The sequence below is a fragment of the Fistularia commersonii genome, chromosome 3 (genome assembly GCF_037954325.1).
Source record: "Fistularia commersonii isolate RoL2024-O1a breed Wild chromosome 3, RoL_Fcom_v1.0, whole genome shotgun sequence".
NCBI lineage: Eukaryota > Metazoa > Chordata > Actinopteri > Syngnathiformes > Fistulariidae > Fistularia > Fistularia commersonii.
The window spans coordinates 15,361,970-15,382,707 of NC_141286.1; the positions used below are offsets into that span (position 1 = coordinate 15,361,970).

The window sequence follows — 20,738 nt, forward strand, 5'->3', positions numbered from 1 at the left end:
AGCTGTGTTATCACTGCGCGGCCGTGGGTTTGATTGGTCGGCGCGCCTTCAAACGGCAGGCGCGCCGTCAGAGGCCGGTTGGTTTGGGGCTCCGTGGGAAGGCCCCCACGCTGCCACCCCCCACCCCCCCCCGGTTCGATCCGCCTCCAACACCAACTCTTAACCGGACGCGCGTTTCAACCCCGGTCGAACACTCTTCCAAACGCCGTGCGCCATGTTCAGTCGTGCGGTGGCCAAAACCCTGGAGGACCTGAGCCTGGATTTGGGGTGTCCTCCCGGGGACCCCTACCCGCCTCGTAGCCCTGCTAGCTCCGGTGGGTCGAGGCAGATCCGCCCCCGTGCCGGTACTCCTCCGTGGCGGCAAAACGTGGGCTCCAGCCGGATTGGCAGCTGGGACACGGTGAGCACCCTGCCGGAGGAAGGGGCGGACGTCGCGGGAAGCTGCCCGGTGCTGCCGGAGTTGGACGACTACCCGTGGAGCGAGCGGGAGCTGCACCTGCTGCTGCGCAGGGTGTCCGGCTCGGACTCGTCCTTCACGCCGGCGGCGGAGCAGCGCCTCTCCGTCCTGCTGCGGAGGGCTCTGGTGCGCGTCTGCCGGGAAGCACAGCGGCTGAGCAAGCTACACCAGCGGTGCACACGGCTGGAGGTGCAGAGCGCAGTCCGGCTGGTGCTGAGCTGGGCTCTGGCCGAACGCTGCGTCTCCTCCGCGGTTGCGGCGGCTTCCCGCTACTGCATGAGCGTCGCGGGCGGTGCGCGCCAGCGGAGCAAATCCGTGCGCGGTGGCCTCTCGCTTTCCGTCGGCCGCTTCTTCCGGTGGATGGTGGACACGCGCGTGTCTGTGCGCGTGCACGACTCCGCCGCGCTCTACCTGGCCGCGTGCGTGGAGAGCCTGGCGGAGGAGGTGGCAGCCCGAGCGCTCCGAGCGGCGAGGCAGGCCGCCGGGAAGGAGACGGAGTCTGGCGGCGGAGGCACCTGCCGTCCGCCGGTGACCCCGGAGTTGCTGGAGGCAACCGTGGACGGCGACGCGGAGCTGTGCGGGCCGCTGCAAGTCTACGAACACCTCATCTGCGGCAAAAACGCCAGCGGTGAGTTCCAAATACTGCGGGAGGGTGTAACGCGTGTTTGTCACATGATCACAGGATGAAATAATGCAGTTTAGTCCTCGAGTCTTTTCTTTTCTTGTCCCCCCTTTTCTGCTTTGTCTGCTCTAAGTATAGTTTAAGTATAGTCCTGGAGTAAATACCATGCACCTGACTAACTAGAAATTAATATTTACATTTCTGTTAACTTATCTATCTTTATTTTTAAATTAACATCGACTCAATAAAATGGTACTGCCGCCAGTCAATCGCAGGGCCGCCAAAATGTAATACTAACCATATAAAGTCAGGAAACCGGTATGATAACCTAATTTTATGATAACCTAAGTTTTAATTCCTCTTCCCTCAGCCGCAGGGAATCTTCAATCTTTGTAGTTACTGCTAACAGTTAAGACAATTCATATTTCATTATATTTCTTATTCTTCCTCCTTTCTACTATTATCTATTACTGTTATGTTTTTTTTTTTTGTTGTTTTTTTTTACTTGAAACTCTGGCACAACATTTTCCTTCAGGATTAATAAAGTTGTTCTCATCTCTCATCTCTCATCTAATTAGACCAACGTAAACGTTTCACACAGAGAAGTATGTGTGAATAATATTAACCTTAGAGCAAGATGATCAAAGACAAAGCATGAATGAACACAGGCCTCCCTATACTGGCGTCAGACCTGTTAATGTCACCCCAGATTCAACATTTTGTCCAAACTGCTTTTCCTTGAACTTATGTGACCTTATAAAGCCTTTTTCAACCCATCCATCCATCCATCCATCCATCTTCTTCTGCTTATCTGTACTGAGGGTTGCGGGGGATGCTGGAGCCTATCCCACCTATCATCAGGTGAGACATCAGGGTACATCCCTAGTCAATCGTAGGGCCACATATATAGATAAACAACCGTTCACTTGCTCAATTTCTCTCAATTTTGTCCCATTAACATGCATGTTTTTGGCTGTGGGAGGAATCCCGAGAACCTGGAGGAAACCCACGCAGACACAGGGAGAACATGCAAACTCCACCTGACTCCCTGGTCAGGAATTGAACCGGGGTCCTTCGTGCCGTGAGGCTGAAGTGCTAACTTCTGCAGCACCATGCCGCCCCCTTTTTAAACCCATTCATCCTTTTTAAATCCCATTCTAATTCATCCCAAAGGTGTTCTATCGGTCAGGACTCTGCAGGCCAGGTCAAGTTCATCCACACCAGACTGTCATCCATGTCTCTATGGACTTTGCTTTGTGCACTGGTGCACAGTCATGTTGGAAAATGGAGGGGGCAGCTCCAAACTGTTCCCACAAAGTTGGGAGCATGGAATTGTCCAAAATGTCTTGGTATCTTGTCAGCTTTCAGAGTTCCTTTCACTGCATCTAAGGGGCCAAGCCCGGCTCCTGAAATACAACCCCACACCATAATCCCCCTCCACCAAATTTCACACTTGGCACAATGCAGTCAGGCAAGTACTGTTCTCCTGGCAACCGCCAAACCCAGACTCATCCATCAGATTGCCAATGGAGAAATGCGATCGTCACTCTCGAGATCGCATCTCCCCTGCCATAGAAACCAGTGGTGGCGAGCTTCACACCACTGCATCCGACACTTTGCATTGCACTTTGTGATGTGCGGCTTGGATGTTGCTGCTCAGCCATGGAAACCCATTCTACAAAGCACTGTTCTTGAGCTAATCTGGAGGCCACATGAAGTTTGGAGGTCCTGTAGTGACTGAATCTGCAGAAAGTTTGAGACTTCTTCACACTATGCGCCTCAGCATCCATTGACCCCGCTCCATTAGTTTACTAGGCCATATATATACATTTATATACATATATATATACACACACACACACACACACACACACACACATATATATATATATTTATACATACATGTATGTATGTATGTATGTTAGAAACAGTAAAAGTCTAACTTTTTTACCATATATAAACACTGAATGCCATTACTTTAGCTTGATGATGGAGAAAGTTTCCTTCATGTTGTGTATTTAATATGTGGTTAACAATACCTTGGGATATATTGTGAAATATTTAACTAGCAAGTCAAAAAAAAGTTTACTTGCATTAAATCTGGTACTTTGTCGTAGGCCATCTTACTTACCAATAGCCAAAAAAAACAACCATTAGACTCCTTGTTTGAAAGTCACACCACGCAAAGTAAAACAGTTCTGACAGCTTCAGTGAATGAATAAGCCCATTAGAACAGCACATTCATCATTATACAAAATATGACCCCACTTGTAGGTGCCATGTTTTCGAACCCTGGCCCACTGCATGCTGGGATGCAGACCTGCGCTCCCATGAGAGCGAGCAGGAAAAAGCAAGCAAAGTAAATGAGTGAGTGTTGTTAGCCTCTGACCCACACGGAGGAAACAAAGGAGCTCTCTTTCCCACTTGGGCTGCTGAGCTCCCTGTCCTGTCTGTTTGGCTAAACAAACACACACAACTCTAGCTGAACACACACACCTCGTGCCTTGAACACCCTCTGCCTTTTTAGTAAAGGCACCATTCAAGCGGCGAATGCTCAAATTGTTTCGCTTAAGCTCCTGCTTCAAATAAAGTGCCTCTGCTCTGTTTGCAGAGATTTGCTGAGGGTCAGAAACACAATTACACATTAAATGCCTCTTAAGAGGAGGTCACAAAATACTTGTGAAGTTTCCTTCACTCCTTAATCCTTAAGCTGGGTGTTTAATTGATCAATTTATACATTTTGTCAGAGTATGGAGGAGAATGGTAACTTCAACATCCCAGCCGAGGTTGTGTGCAAACACAACATTGCTCATCTGTCCTCCTGTGCTCTTTTGAGGACTGCCTCTTAATTCAGTAACTGGTGTTTCATGCTACACTGATGTTGCTGTGAGTTCACTAAGGTTTTGAAAATATTGTATCAAAACTGTCTCAAAGAGCAATTATTATATCCATGAAAAACTACAATAACAATTTAATTCTTATCTTGGCTTGTTGTGAAAATCCTACCAAACCACAAGCCACAGTCTATCATAAAATGACAACACAACATAGTGTCCTCAATGAAAAATCTATTGCAAAGTGAATCAAATCACAGGAAAAATAAAGCAAATTTCCCATCATAACAAATAAAGAATTACTTTAATAAAGCTGCTGCGGACTGGGAACACTGCAGCAGTAAATGACCCAAGCCAGTTAGAACTGGCGGGAAGACTTTGTTTTGTTAATGTAATCTGGTTTAAACCTACGAGCCATTTGTCTGGAGCCACTGTGGCCGGACTCTGCTGGTTCGGGCTTTGCACACGTAAGCCAGCAGTCAGTGGTCATGAGGTGTTTATAATGTCTCTTTAATACTATATACTATTAATAATCATTCGGAATGTGCATTGTTTTAATGCCATGCAGGTCAATTCACACCATACTCCTAATTTTGACCACATTTAGGGACCAAACCCATGAGGAGATAAGTGGAGGCAGTGACAGAAGGCTTGGGCAAAACCAGCTTTTGTCATTAAGTGGACTGATGATGATATTGTTGGTTGATGTCACCATGCAGGATAAGGAATAAATGCAAATTAAAAAGGCTTTACTGGTTGCTGGAATGTATGTCTGATTAGTTATGACAGACCATAGACCACCGTTCAATATCGGCAAAGTAGCATAAAGGTATCACAAAGAAAGACCTTTATTGTCACATAGAGCACAACATCAGTGAAATTTGACCACTCAATTTAATCCATCATTGATGTAACACAAACATAAGGCAGCTACTGAGCAGTGCTAGGGGTGTAGTGTCTTGCTCAACAACATTTCAACAGCCTAGGAGGAGCGAGGAATTGAACCAGGATTGTTCAGTTCTAAGGACAACCACTTTAATCCACTGCACCATGCCGCTCCAAAATAAATGCAAAGAGGAAAATCTTGCTGGGCATTATACTACCAGAAACTGGAAGCATTTCAAGTTTACAGAGAACTCTGAATTTCCCAGGGTGTCAGAATATCATCCATGACTGCCTGGATTACCAAAGGTTTCATACAACCAACCCGGGATTTAAAAGGCCAGCGAAGTCAGCAACATTTTTGGGAGGAGGAAATCAAAATCTCTGTAGAAGAAGAAAGTAAGAAAAAAAACCCTTGATAATAAAATTATTCTTGTTCAAATACTTTCCATGTTTTTTTTCTTAGATGCCAGTTTAAGCTGCTCACCCTTTTTTGTCTAATAAAAATTGAAACGTACTGACAATCTAAGTGAACAATCACAGTAGTAAGAATGATAATCCTACCACACCAAAAGTTACTGCATAACGGTACCAGTGGGTTCCACTTTGTAATATTGATTCACTCATTTATTAAGTTATTCATTCATTGTGTCGTCTGGACGCGGAGTCAGGGTTCACTAGAGTGAGTCTTGAATATGGTATCTCAATCTGGCCTGCTGCCGAGGATAATCACAGGTTTAGCTCTGTTTCTGAAGTTTTGTCACTCATCCACTCATTCTAGCGTGTAATGTCTTCAGATTGAATCGTCATGGCAAGCCACTGTTGCCCCTGGAAACCACTCTTTGCTGTGAGACCTCTGCCCCCCCCTTTTTTTTTAACCTGACAAAGTAAGACTCACTAATGTACTCAAAAGACAGCCACTTATATCCAACAGTTCACTCCCACGCTGCTGAGGACTCCCTAAATAATCTTTAGTAAAATGTCATTTATCTTTATCAAACAACATTGGCGAAGAAAGTCCGAGTTCGATATAGAGCTTGTCTTCTCGACAGTCCTTTCACACAGACCATCATCATCCTCAATGAACAGGTCAGCCAGTTTACACAAACTCTGCTTATCCTAAAAGTACAGAGCGCATATTACAGAAGGAGTATTTGTAGACCGTTAGGTGATTTTGACCTGGGACACACACATACACACACATGCATCACACACAGTTCTGTTATCCCTGCAGCCAAACACTTGCAGTATTATAGTGGGCAGCAGAAAAGAGCTGTTGTTTTCGGGCTTGGCGACCATGGCTATGTTTTCTTTTGGGACACATTCTCTCTCTGACACACACACACACACTCTAAGGATGCTGTTGCAACACAGGGGTCGTTTAGTGTTTTTATGTGTTCATGTCGAGTCAAAGGAAGTGACTTAATGAGTCCTGATCCTGGATGTGAGCAGCCCAGTGTTGGCAGCAGGTATGGCTTGTAAAACAGAGGTTGGGTTTGTCCTCCGCAAACTGGTCTTCTGTTGTGTTCCCATGAATAGATGCTTGTTCCCTCGTTGTAAACAAAGCAGACTAATCAGTAGCAATTATCTGCCACACTCATCTCATGTTCAGCCAAAGATTTCTTTCTGAACTTCCAGACAAGAGTGGATTTTTACGTGCATAGGTGACTTTTCCAGGTTGGGGCAGTAAAGCGGTCCATTCTTGCCTTCATTTTATCTGCTCTTCAACTCTGCTCTGACAAATTCAAAGTCGGTCAACTGTATTATCAATCATGCCATATCATAAGATAAGATAAGTTAAGATAAGATAAAATAGTCTTTATTGGTCCTGAGGAAATTCAATTGTTCCAGCAGCATAACAATTAGTGCAAACAGCAGTAAGAAAAAAAAAAAAAATATGACCAGAAAAAACAAAATATAGAATATGAGAGAAACAAAAGAAATACTGTACCTTGAAGTTGCTTTATTCTAAAATTCACAATGTAATAAAAGAAAATTAATTAATAGTAGAAAATTATAGACATCACAGAAAGTAAATATGACAAAGACAACAATGTAAAAAAATTCAAGAAACAGATACTGCATCAAATGATGAAATGTTCATTTAATGCAGATAGGGAATACAAGGAAGGGCAAAAAGGAAGAAAACAATTTGGCCTAATAGTACCAATTCTGTTTTATTTTTTTTTAAGTTTTTGTGAAACAACTGCCTTTCTAGATTTTTTTTTTTGAAAAACAAAATGTTAATTAATCCTTAATTTGAAGCTAGCTTACATTTTCCCTGACGTCTTGATAAAAGTTAATGCTCATTGAACGTTGCGTAATTTACTGCAGGTACTGTAGGATACAACTTCATGCTACCTCCTGTATTTAATCTAAGAAGGGAGCGCATTCCAATTCCAAGAATGAGTTTCTCACCTTGAGACAACATTGACCAAGGCGCAACAAAAGAGCAACCATATTAATGTTACCTATTTATTTGTTATGGTTTTAATTAAATTGATCAAACAGTGACAATATTGTCTTTTCAAATAAATGTTAAGTATGTGATGATGACCATAACATGCAATATGAATGCCCTTGATGCCTTCAGCCTTTTGTTTGTGTTTTCTATTGTAGCTCTCTCGTGTTTTTTTTTTTACACACGATATAATTGCTGTATGGGCTTTTCTGTCAGCACTGGCGGGATGTTTCTATTCAGTGGTGACACATGAGGGATTATAATCAGAAGCCCCTCTTACTGATAATTTGAGTGTGTCCCCATGCAGATGCAGAGTAGTTTGATTTGCAATCACTGTTTCTGTTGTTTTAGCAAGCACTCTATAAAAAAGCCATGAATAGTGATTAGAAGCAAAAAAAAAAAAAGAAACCAACCTTGCAAAGAGATTCTCATCAGAAAACGATATGTGTCTTGATTGTTGTATAATGCTTTCATATGGCAATGTAACAGAATATCCAGACTACTATAATATAATGCCAATGGATTTGATACTTAATGTATATATTTATGCATCAGCTCAGCCCATTTAAACACATAAAGCCGAGATGAGAAACACGTCTCCACCTACTGGTCCAAATCAAGACCGATCTATTGAATAACAATAGGCTTATATTAATGAAAGAGTGTGTTTGTGTGTGTGTTTAGGTGAGCTGTCGCTGCCTCCACACATGAGCCAGTACACAAAGATGCCAGGGGACTCGCTGGAGAGCCCAGAGGACACATACATGCAGCTGGAGGTGCAAATGCTGGAACAGGCTCTTCTCACCACAAGTGTTGGAAGCATCGCTGAGCTCAGTAAGTGCGAGAGTGTGTGTCTTCACTGTCGCAGGCAACCCCAGAGGTTTTTGACCATGTGTTTGTTTTAACTTTAACTGGTGGCGGGCCCCTGGGAAAAGCTGTTGTCCCCCCCTCCGTTACATAACAACCTTGGCTTGTATCGAGGAAACAGAGGCACCTTCACACCCAGAGGGCCAATTTCATTATCCCGCTAACTCGGGCACAAAGCACCTTTTTCTCTCACTCTACTGTGTGTTTCATTGTACATTCATACTTCCAGATTTCACCCTTTGGACATTGTGAGCCCGACTGAAAACAGTTTTTTGAGTATTGATAAATATCACAATGTCTGTTTAGGTATGGGAATCCAAATGTAAACAATGACCCTTAATTCTGATCAGGGGTTTTATTCCACTTCCATTTAAGACCCTTTCAAATTCTAATTAACCGAGCTGAAAACTGCGGTGAGACTATATCTTTGTGATATTGCAGAGAAACATTACCCACAACACCTCTCATAGGTACTCCGTGGTTCACGGGGGTTTAGTGAAAATGGCCTATTCACGACGAAAATGTGACTCTACAAAGTCTTCTACTTTTTACTTTTTACATGTATCCAATTGTTTTTATTCAAATTGTACAATTTTGGGCCCTTTGGGGTCTTAAGTCAGAAATGTAAATTCAATGTAAAATCCCGCTGGACCATTTCCCAGGGTAAATCAGCAGACATCCATGGCAACAATCATCATGGTTTTAAAATGTCAGGAAAGTTAATTTGTCACGAGATTGAATATTTTTTCTGTCAATTTTTTTCCTGCAGGTGATCTGGTGTCCCGAGCGATGCACCACATGCATCGGTTGCGTAGCTCCGTCTCTTACGTCAGCCCTCCCTGCTCAACCAATGACCTCCCAGTATCCTGGGCACCGGATGCCCTGCGGACGCTGTACTACTTCCTGTGTAGCCCACAGATGGAATCCCTGGAAAATCACAATCTGGAGCCTCCGATCATGACGCTGACCAGTGAGAGGTGTGGTTTTGCCCGCTGCCACAGCTTTTACGAAGTGTTGCCTCTCCCGTAATGAGTTAAAAAAGAATACGATCCAGTCAGAAGGCAACTGTACATCATGACTTCCACATACTGGACCATTCACATGGGAGGGTTCTGTGAAAATGCAGAAAGACCTGCTACCTATGAAAATGAAACTGTCTTTCAGGCCGTTCTTGCTTCTTCCCCCACTCATGGAGTGGATCCGTGTCACAGTGGTACACGCTGAGCACCGTTGCAGCCTATTGGTGGACAGTGATGATGTCAGACAGGGGGCCAGGCAGCTTCTTCCAGGGCTGGACTGTGAACCAAGACAGCTCAGGTAAAAAAAAAAAACAACCTCAGAATATGGAGCTTGAGTTTTGTTTTACCCTTCACAGTGAAATTACAATCCGTAGGTCAGAGTGCTGCTTCCAGTCTTTCAAGTGTCTGGATGCGGAAGCCGCCTCGGTCAAGTTCCAGCTGGATCTGGGTTTCAGGATGCTGTTATGCGGGCGGACAGACCTGGTCCCTCAGGCCACAAAGCTGCTGGGAGCTCGGGGAGTCAACACCATGGATGACCAGGTGAGGAGAACATCCTTGTGGATGAAGCTGCATCACTAGTCCCAGAGTAAGAATACAAACTAATTGGTATCTTCAAGCATAAAGTTCCATTTAGAAAAAACACGAACCATAAAATTAGTCTGTGAATGAGATGAACCTAAGTGGAACGGCGAGGTGACAGGGAGTGGAGATAAAGAAGGTGGATGATTTTAAGTACTTGGTTTCAACAGTCCAGAGCAATGGAGAGTGTGGAAAAGAGGTGAAGAAACAGGTTCAAGCTGTTTGGAGTATGTAGAGAAAAGTGCTAGGGGTACTGTGGGATAGAAGGATATCAGCCTGAATGAAAGGAAAGATGTACAAGATAGTGGTGAAACCAGCGATGTTGTACGGTTTGGAGATAGTGGCAGTGAAAAAGGTCAGGCAGCAGAGCTGGAGGAAGCAGAGATGAAGATGTTGAGGTTCTCTTTGGGAGCGACGAGGATGGATTAGCTCTGGAATGAGTCCATCAGAGGGACAGTACATGTTAAAGATTTTGAGGATAAGGTCAGAGAAGCCAGACAGATGGTTGGGTCGTGTACAGAGGAGGGATGATGAGTTGATTGGTAGAAGGATGCCGGAGTTGGAGCTATCAGGCAGGAGATCTAGAGGAAAACAAAAGAGAAGATTTATGGATGTAGTGAAAGAGGACATGAGGTGAGAAAAGAGAAAAGAGGATGCAAAGAAAAGGGTTAGATGGAGGAGGTTGATTCACTGTGGCGACCCCTGAATGAAAAAGCCGAAAGGAAAAGAAGAAGAAGATGAAATCTAGATCGAAAGAAGAAAAAAAAAAAAAAAAAAAAGACTTCAAGGGGGTTTGATAGGATTATTTACTCTATATATTATACTCCATAGTTTTTTTTTCTTTTACATCACCCAATTTCATTTTGATCAAACCATTTGTTATGTTTCACTTCCCTGACTCATTCGTCCACTAAATACTGATAAAACAGTTCTGCTTGAATTGTGACCCGCCATATGATGCAGGGTTTGGAGTCTTTGACGGAAAGTGTATTAGAAAAGTAAACACCAAAAGCATGTATTCTCGTCTACAGGGCATGAGCCCTCTGATGTACGCCGCCGCCGCCGGGGACGAAGCTCTGGTACAGATGCTCATAGAGGCAGGAGCAAAACTAGACCTGCAGGTGAAACACAAACTACAATCTTCACTGGTGTGTGTGTTCATGAGGGATTGTTTTTGAGAGATGACTGGTTGTTACTCAGGTCCCTGGTTGCTCCACCAGACACCCGTCTGTTCACCCTGGCACTCGACGCTGGGTGGCTCTGACCTTCGCTGTGCTGCACGGTCACCTCCCTGTCACTCAGGTTTGACATCCAGTCGGCATCATTATCATTTATTTCATTAATATTCATAGATATATTTAATTTAGGATTTGATTTGGACAGTTTTATTCGGAAGTCCTCTGTTGAGCCAATCGAGCGAATCTACTGAGGAAATAATTTCTTTGCGTTATGACTGCGTTCCTGGTTTTGAGTCTTGACATTGATAACAAAAGCATTGTTTGGGAACATTCACAGCAGGGAAGGACATCAGTGAGTTGAGTTACTCACCACCTGAACCCTTATTCTCACTGTTTCTGGTAGCTGATGCTCGAGGCCGGTGCGGGCGTGGAGGGTGGAGCACAGCTGGATGCACACGAGAGCTGCACCGAGACACCGCTGCAGCTGGCGGCTGCTGCAGGTAGTATATCTAGCTCATACCAATGAGCTGCAATACCATTAATCCATTGATTTAGAATTTAGGGCCAATTGTGTGTGTGTGTGTGTGTGTGTGTGTGTGTGTGTGTGTGTGTGTGTGTGTGTGTGTGTGTGTGTGTGTGTGTGTGTGTGTGTGTGTGTGTGTGTGTGTGTGTGTGTGTGTGTGTGTGTGTGTGTGTGTGTGTGTGTGTGTGTGTGTGTGTGTGTGTGTGTGTGTGTGTGGAGGGAAGGGTTGCCTGTCAGTACATCACATCACAATTAAATTCACAAGTTGTCAGTGGGCCCCTATTGTTTTTGGTTTGTGTGTGAATATCTGTGAGATTGTTCATCTTTTTCTCCACCTGAAAAAAACATTATTCAAAAAACACATATGTTATTGCCCTTTGTGAACAATCAGTACTTAAAGCTTTCCTTGACCAGTAAAAAAATTGATATGATTAAAAAAAATAAGGAAGAAGATTTATGGACCTTGTGAGAGAGGATAAGAAGGTAGTTAGTGTGAGGAGGAGGATACAAAGAATAGGGTTAGATGGAGGAGGTCGATTCACTGTGGCGAGCCCTGAAGGGAAAAGCCGAAAGGAGAAGATTAAAAAAACATAAGGGGAACTGTCAAAAATGGAATGTAAAAAAAAAAAAAAAAAAAAATGGTGTTTTTATTCAATAAGTTTGGATTTACAGTAACCCGCCAAGGTCAGTATTCTGTATTGCCAATTTATTAGATATGCCTGTGAGCTCATCCCATCCACTATGTGCTTCATCCCGGTAGGTGACTACGAGATGGTAGACCTGCTGCTCAACCACGGGGCCGACCCTCTCCTCGGGGGGAATCATGGGAGCTCACTGACGTCACCATTATACGACGACATGAACTGCTTCAGCTATGCCGCAGCGCATGGACACAGGTGAGATGCCTGTCTTTGTACACATCTAACAGTATTTAATTTTTTTTTTCTTGTTTTCCTATTTTACCTCCAAAGATAAGGAGGGAATATCAATCCTGGAATACAGTGCTGTATGCCACTCCACGCCCTCTTTAGATATGATATTGATATACCACTCCTGTTTTTTCATGATGGAACAAGTAAATACACAATTTACTTTTCATTAAAAACAAATTCTTTCCATGTTTTACTCTGTATAAAATCATATGTAGGATTAGTATTCCTGCAAAGATTGTACATTTTAGGATACATTTCTGTAGGCTGTCATCTAAGCAGTGCATGTTATTAAGAAAACTGCTTACCTGTTACTGGAGTTTTGGATTGAAGCTTCATCGGGGCTCTCAGCAAACAGTGGTAGTGAGTTGTTTGAGAAGTAGTTATAGCAGTATTACTGCGATGCAAATCATACCAGTTACTACTGAAGTTAATACAATCTCATCTTCTCCAGAAATGTCCTAAGGAGGCTGCTGCTGCAGTCACAGCAGAGGAAGGAGGATATCCTCTCTCTGGAGGAGATCCTAGCTGAAGGAGTGGAGCAGGAGCGGGTGGAAGAGGAGAAGGAAGCAAAATGTGTTGACAACCAAATCCCAATTCCACGACTCTGCAAGGCCAGGATGAGAGCCCTTCAGCAGGCTGCATATCACAGTGCAGAACATGGCTACCTCGATGTCACCATGGAGCTCAGGGAGATGGGTAATTAATCCCCTCCTTTTATTTTGGTTATTTATTTTAATTATCATATGAATTTGCCTGACATCAGGGGAAATATTTTAAATTCCTAAACTTTTTACCCATGCATCCTGCAGGGATGGATGTTAGTAGCTGTCTAGTTACTGTCAGAGAGCTATATTTGGCATGCATTTGAGATTTTAATGCTTTTAAAAAAAAAAAAAAAAAAAAAAGTTACAAATAAATTTATCAGCAGGAAAATTTACGTGTGAAATTCAGAGTGGGGATCACACAACTCTGTGAAACCATGTCCTATCAAAACTATGTTTATCTCCAGGTGTGCCTTGGAAGCTCCACGTCTGGTTGGAGTCGCTCCGTCAGGCGCAGCAGCTGTCTAGAGACGAGGTCATCATTTCCCTTCTCGCAGAGTTCCCCTCTATCCGAACGGAGGACTACACCCCAGAGCTGCTTTCCACAGGCATACCACTCATGTTCGGGATGCTGGAAACCAGCAAAGTAAATATTAATATTTTGTCCCTCCAAACTCTGGCAGCAATTGAAATATACAAAGACATTAATATGGGCGGTAATTAATAATACAGGTAATTCTTCTCCTTTCGGCTTTTCCCCTCAGGGGTTGCCACAGTGAATCAAACTTCTCCATCTAACTCACTTCTCTATCCTCCTCTCTCATGCCAACTACCTTCATATCTTCTCTCACTACGTCCATAAAACTTCTCTTTGGTCTTCCTCGAGACCTCTTGCCTGACAGCTCCAATTCCAGCATCCGTCTACCAATTTAGTCACTATCCCTCCTCTGTATATGACCGAACCATCTCAGTCTGGCTTTTCTGATCTTCTCTCCAAAACAGCAAACGGGTGCTGTTCCTCTGATAGACTCATTTGTGATCCTATCCATCCTCGTGACTCCCAAATAGAACCTTAGAATCTTCATCTCTGTGACCTTTGGCTCTGCCTCCTGCCTTTTCGTCACTGTAGCTGTTTCTAAGCCATACAGCATCGCTGGTCTCACCACTGTCTTGTACACCTTTCCTTTCACTCTGGCTGATTGTCCTCTATCACATAGTACCTCTGACACTTTTCTCCACCCATTCCAAACTGCTTGAACCTGTCTCTTCACCTCTTTTCCATACTCTCCTTTGGTCCGGACAAATGATCCCAAGTACCTGAAATCCTCCAGCTTCTTGATCTCCACTCCCTGTAGCCTCACTGCTCTTCTCCTTTCCGGTTGCATATCTCCACCTCTGTAGATTTTCCTCAATTGCTCTCACTACCGATCACAATGTCATCTGCAAGCATCGTGGTCCTTGGAGATTCCTATCTAACCTCATCTGTCAGCCTGTCCATCACCACCGCAAACAGGAAGGGGCTCAGAGTGGATCCCTGATTGAGTCCCACCTGTAGTTGTCCAATCATCTGGAAGCTCTCCCTGACCACCCGGAGCCTTTCTTAACTCCTCCTTGAAAGCTATACAACAATCCTCCCTTTTCAGCTTCCACCACTTTGTCCTCTGCTCTGCCTTTACCCTCTTGATCTTCCTCTTAACCAGAGTCATCATACATACCACCATCCTATGCTGTCCTAGGCTACACACTCACCGACAGCTACTTTGCAGTCACTGATCTCTTTCAGGTTACCTTTTCTATACAAGATAGTCTACTTGCGTGCACCAACCTCTGCTCTAATAAGTTACCCTATGTTCCTGTCTTTTCTGTAAAAAAGTGTTCACTACAGCCATTTCCATCCTTTTTGCAACGTCTACCACCATCTGTCCCCCCGCGTTCCTATCCTGTATACCAAATCTGCCCATCACTTCTTCATCCCCTCTGTTGCCTGCACCAACATGCCCATTGAAGTCTGCACTAGGTACCACTCTCTCATCTCTGCATCACTTCATCTAACTCATTCCAAAACTTCTCCTTCTCAAACTCACATTCCATCTGCAGAGCATAGGCACTAACAACATCGAGCATCACACCTTCAACTTTCAGTTTCAGAGTCATAAGTCTATCTGACATTCTTTTCACCTCCAGAACATTCCTAACAAACTCCTAATTCAAGATATCTCTTATTTCATTTCTCTTCCTGTCAGTACCATGATAGTACAACTTAAAGCTTGCTCCTAAGCTTCTAGCCTTACTACCTTTCCACCCGGTCTCCTCGATACACAGTATATCCACCATCCTTCTGTACATCATGTTAATCATCCCCCCGACTTTTTTTTGTCATAGACCCGATATTGAAAGTCCCTACTCTCAGTCCCAGACTCTTGCCTTTCCTCTTCTCTCTGCTTCCAAACACGCCTTCCTCCTCTCCTTCTTTGACCTAAAGTAGCCTAGTTTCCATTGGTACCTTGTAGGTCATTGGTGCCAATGGTGAACGCTGTTAACCTGAGCCTCAACCGATACAGTATGAGATTATTAGGTTTGATTTGCAAATTTGAAATTTGGTTTTGGGAAAAGTTTTATGCCGGATGCCCTTCCTGATGCAACACTCTACATTTATCCGGGCTTGGGACCGGCTCATGAGACACTGGCCCTTGCCCCCCCCGTAGCTGCATTAATTAATAATACAGGTAATTACATTTCAATAATAGCAAAAATAGTAAACTGAAGACCTAATCTAGTCAGAATTTCTCAATGCAATTTCACCGCAGGGTAGAATCTCTTGAATAATCCCTTGGACTTGAGCAGCTGTTAAGAAAATAATGGATCAATTTCAACACCCTGAATGGTGCTTTGTTTTCAGCACAGTGCTTTGACTTGTCGGGAGGGTTCACGAGATGTCTCGTATTTTTGTTTCCTAGGACTATGTGGTAACCAAGAGACTGGCGTCTGTCTTATCTCACTGCTACAGCCGCTGTGCTGTCCCCGCCGTCCCTTCGATGGACATCACTCTGTCCACGCAGCTCGGTAATGTCCCTTCATGTCCCATCATGTCCATATGTAACGATTATCGCATTTTAAATACAGTCAATGTTTGCAGACATTCGTTTCCTCAACAACCAGGAGATGTCTGATGTGACCTTTGTGGTGGACAGGCGACCTTTCTTTGCCCACAGAGTGTTGCTGATGTCAGCTTCTGAAAGGTCCACTTGATTTTTTTTTTGTTTAAATATCCGTTCAAGTTATGTGAATATGTGTTCAATATACATGCCTGGTCAAATTATTTTAATATTGATTCAAAATACTAGGATAATCATGCTACTAATAGTTCAGTGTAATGTGTTTCTGTAATCCCCTTGATTTGTGGAAAAAAGAATATAAAGTAAAAATATTTATAAATAAACAAACAAATAAATAACCTACTGACTAAAGAATTAGATAAATAAATAGATCTGAAAATAAAGATCTGAGTGCAGGATAAGAGGAAGAGGATGGATGGATGAATATATATATATGTTTTTTTTTTCTTGTATATGATTTTTCAATGACAACTCGTTACATTTGAGATGACTAGATCGCGGCTCATACTCATTTTCTTATCCTTCAAGTGGGGTAATACACAACATGAAATTAATAAAATTTTACAGACCGGTATCACAGATGTGGATACTACTAATTATATTTTCATATTTTGTGCAGCTCTCTATCAAGCAGCTTCCTCTTGGATTCACTTCAGTGATAGACGTGTGCTTTTCTCCCCTCAGGTTCCGACATATGCTCAGTGTTTCCCCTGACAACGTCATCCACATCAGTCACATGACTTACAGCACGTTCCAGGTGGGGCACATATTCTACGTTAGGTCACATATTATTTCTGAAAATGGAGCTGAAGGGAGATCCTGAAGAGTGTTTCTCCCCTCAGCTGATGATGAAGTCTCTGTACTGCGGGTGGACGGTGGGACTCACCTTGTCTCATTCCGAAGCTGCTGAGGTAAGATTTTTCAACTACATATCTTACAAATTCAGTTCATTGAAATTTAATGTCTTTTTCATTGTTTTTTTTTTTCCATTTTTTCTAATTAAAATCATGAAAAGAGGAAATCTGAAACATACTCACCAATTCAAAAGACTTTCATAGATACATGGATAGATAAATAGGGTTATTTGAATAGATAGATGGATTAATTGTTAGAGTTGAATCGAGAGATGGATAGATGGATGGGTAGGTAGATAGATGATAGATAATGAGGGATGATTGGATAGATCGATCAATAGAGATTGATTGTTAGAGATGAATTGACAGATAGAGAAATACTTTATATATAATTGAGTAGGCTAATAGAAAGATGGAGAGATGGTAAATTAATTGATAGATAAGTAGGTAGGTAGATGGATAGAGGCAAATTCACTTCCTCATAAGAAATTCACTACCTCATAAGAGGTAGTATAATCAAAGCAAACTGGTCTCAGCATAGGAATAAATAATTAACATCCTGCGTTTTTTTTCTCCTCAATATTCGTTTTGCAAGTAATCTTGTAGTTACTTAAGGTAATCTTGAGGTGAACTTGGTGAAATGGCAGAACGTGCTATTTTACTAAGCCCTTAATAGCCAACTTTTGTTTTTTTTTCTTTTTTTAATTCTAGTTTTGCATTTCGTCTTTCCGCATATTTGAAGACACAGAAACATTTTGTGAGATCAGGCCTCTGAGGCTTGTTCGGAACGAAAGAGCTGGATTTCATGATGCTCTGACGGTTTTGACGTCTCGAGGATGCTCTGATTTACCTCCAATCCACGCCCTTCTCCCACTCGTCTGTATTTGCAAACCATCCCTTTGAGATAAACCGGTAATTGTTCTTGACTATGCAGCTGCTGCCGGCGGCCGTGTTCTTCCAACTGCGAGGGCTGCAGAGGAGCTGTGAGGCGACGCTGTCACGTTCTCTGACTCTGGATAACGGCGTCCACATCTACCAGATTGCCAAGGTACAAAAACATTGTGAGGTAGCAATGTAGTCCTTTGACCTGTGACCTTTAAAATACCAGGCCAAGAGCAGAGAGGTTGTGTTTGTTCTCTGTTGAATTTCGGAGGAGATATTTTGGACAGTGGGTGGTGGAGACACAAGGAGGTGGAGTATGTGTCAATGAATGGTCACAATCTGAACAATTGTTTGTGTGAAATGCAGTACTGTATGTAGTTAAAGTACTGCAACTTTTTGCTACCTGTCCTTTCCAATACTCAAATGGGTAATTAGTAGTGTGAGTTATTCGAACATAAGAACAAACAAACTTGTAAACAAAAAAAAAAATAAAAAGTTGCTCCTTTTCCTTTTTAATTTTTTTTGTACATCAATGAAGAAATTAAGAGGTTGCCAAAGCCATCTGAGCTGATATTTCACATGTTTGCAAAGATGTTTCCTTTGAAGCTTATATATTCCTAAATGATATTTGGTAAAATGTTAGCTTCCAAATGGATGACATATGAATAAGTACAAATAAGCTTAAAATAAACATCTTAAAATTATAGTATATTTTCCATATGTGCCGATTCAAGCCAAATTACAAGTGAATTAACAACATTAGCTTTATTATCGTGTCTGTTTCCACTTCACTAACTGTGAACAATAGTTTATGGTGTGTGTGTGTGTGTGTGTGTGTGTGTGTGTGTGTGTGTGTGTGTGTGTGTGTGTGTGTGTGTGTGTGTGTGTGTGTGTGTGTGTGTGTGTGTGTGTGTGTGTGTGTGTGTGTGTGTGTGTGTGTGTGTGTGTGTGTGTGTGTGTGTGTGACTGCAGCATCATGGAGCAAATGAACTCTCTAGGTTTTGTGAGGGCTTCTTCCTGCAGAATATGGACCAGCTCCTGGACAGAGAGGACTTCCACCGCCTGCTGCTTGGCGGCGTGGGCTTGGAGCTCAGCTGGGCCGGCCTTGAAAGGGACCAGAACCAGCCAGGCCTGCTGAGGGACCTGGAAGTGGCCCTGATCCACAGACTGTACACAATCAACACCGCATGCAGGGAGTAGCTTCACACGAAAAGAACATCTGACGTTGAAGATTTCATGATATTTATTCATCATGGCGTCAGTGGTCCTTTGAATTCACTTTGAAAGTAAATGAAAATATCAGTTAGTTCATGGAATAACTGTTGTTTACCAAAAAATCTTTGAGTTGACAGTTTACATTATCAGTAGCCAATGGCCAAAGAATAAAAAGGACTACTTAACTGTGATATGTGTACTGAGTACCATCTTGGACCATCTTCCTCAGTGAAGCCATTTGTGTAGTTGTGCCTCTCTCCTAATAGCCTTAAAAACATGCATATTTTGCTCCTTTTAGAAATCTTCAATACTCGCTGTTGAATGCCTGGGAGTTCAAAAACGTAAAACTCCAGTTGTCTTTGTCGTTCTAAAAACAGAATAAGCCAATGTTTTGATGACATAGACACACATCCGGGAAAATTAAGCCTTTAAACGGTACTATGGTTTTCAAATATTTCACAATGGTATTAGTAACAATATTCGCTTTATGGTTCTCATTCTGTGCCTGCCACCAATACAGATTTTTGTTTTGTAGTATTTATTGATTTGTAGTGGACCCATCTTTTGTTTGTTTCTTCTTTTATGTGTCAAGCAAGCGTAACACTCAACAATTCCATGTAATAAACCAATCGTGCCACTCTGCTGTGCAACGATGAGATGATATTTCGCCATTCGGCTATGTTATAACCACATTGCCTTAATCAAATAAATGCATAACTCTCTTGTTGTCACAATATGTGCATTTTTATCGTTATAACTTCAAGATTTATTACGATGCATCATATGTTTTGTATTTTCAATCCTACAGTTAGACTCTTGAAGGCAGACAGAAAGCTTTTTGTCCACAAACTGCAGCTATAAAGGGATTGTTACGGGAATTAACCACTGCTCGAAGTAAACAATCAACTCAGTGCACAAAAAACAGGACATGTAATTCGCAAATTCATGTCAAACTAATGAAAACTACACACGCAACGCCAAAGTCAACAGATTTATTTCCTTTTAGCACTGAAGTTGTTCACAGTAACATCACAAGGGAATACATTGCCAGTGGTTCTCCTGCTCAGTTGCAGCGCCCCGAGTCCATTGTGTGTGCTCTGGATTCCCACAGTAGAAAAAAAGAGGAAAGCCAACGATGAAAGATATTGCTTTAATTTTTCACTCTGATAAGCCAACACCCATCTGGCTGGTCTGAGCAAATGACGCGATCACCAGCAGGTTCCCTCTTGGAGAGATAAGGAGGATGCGTTGCATGGTTTTACTGTGTGCACACAGTCAACAAAAGGGAGGGCAAGAGGACAGTGGTGTGTGTGTGTGTGTGTGTGTATATGTATATATATATATGTATACACATACATACATACATATGTGTATATATATATGTATGTATATTTATATGTGTGTATATATATGTATACACACACACATATATACATATATATATATTAATACGTATAAAATAAATAAAATAAATAAATTACTAAGAAAATAATGTGTGAAGAGAAAGGGGTGCGGGGAACAATTCCAACGACGACATGCAAAGAAAAGACGAATGCTGAACATGCAAACAACCGTACAGGGTCAAAGCTAAGTAGGAATCCCCCTTGTTTGTTTTTTTTTTGTTTGTTTTTTTTTTTTTGTCTGTTTGTTTTTTTCTTAAATAAGCTTGTCGGTAAACTTGGCTTATTTACAGGATGAGTGCTTGGAGATATTTGAGTTATCATACACACCGACAATTATCCACAAAGGGTTTGTTCACTCTCAAAGAGGCTACG

General features: G+C 42.5%; 1 protein-coding gene across 1 annotated transcript; it reads left to right on the forward strand.

Moving 5' to 3' along the window:
• Positions 1 to 152: 152 nt before the first annotated feature.
• Positions 153 to 19,683, forward strand: LOC147235650 (ankyrin repeat and BTB/POZ domain-containing protein 2-like). Its single transcript, XM_086139514.1, has 17 exons — positions 153 to 1,085; positions 7,941 to 8,090; positions 8,893 to 9,100; positions 9,288 to 9,440; positions 9,517 to 9,682; positions 10,753 to 10,842; positions 10,922 to 11,023; positions 11,303 to 11,399; positions 12,183 to 12,318; positions 12,806 to 13,050; positions 13,364 to 13,542; positions 15,854 to 15,959; positions 16,033 to 16,135; positions 16,697 to 16,769; positions 16,855 to 16,923; positions 17,801 to 17,914; positions 18,721 to 19,683. The coding sequence occupies exons 1-17, from the start codon at positions 215 to 217 to the stop codon at positions 18,946 to 18,948; spliced, it is 3,090 nt and encodes a 1,029-aa protein (XP_085995640.1). The 5' UTR covers positions 153 to 214; the 3' UTR covers positions 18,949 to 19,683.
• Positions 19,684 to 20,738: the final 1,055 nt, after the last annotated feature.

What these genes read in the sequence shown, in the direction of transcription:
- LOC147235650 (XM_086139514.1), top strand. Translation starts at nt 215, where the DNA reads ATGTTCAGTCGTGCGGTGGCCAAAACCCTGGAGGACCTGAGCCTGGAT. An exon ending in TCAACACCATGGATGACCAG is followed by an intron (nt 9,683 to 10,752) that starts GTGAGGAGAACA and finishes TCTCGTCTACAG; the next exon opens with GGCATGAGCCCTCTGATGTA. An exon ending in GCAGCTGGCGGCTGCTGCAG is followed by an intron (nt 11,400 to 12,182) that starts GTAGTATATCTA and finishes TCATCCCGGTAG; the next exon opens with GTGACTACGAGATGGTAGAC.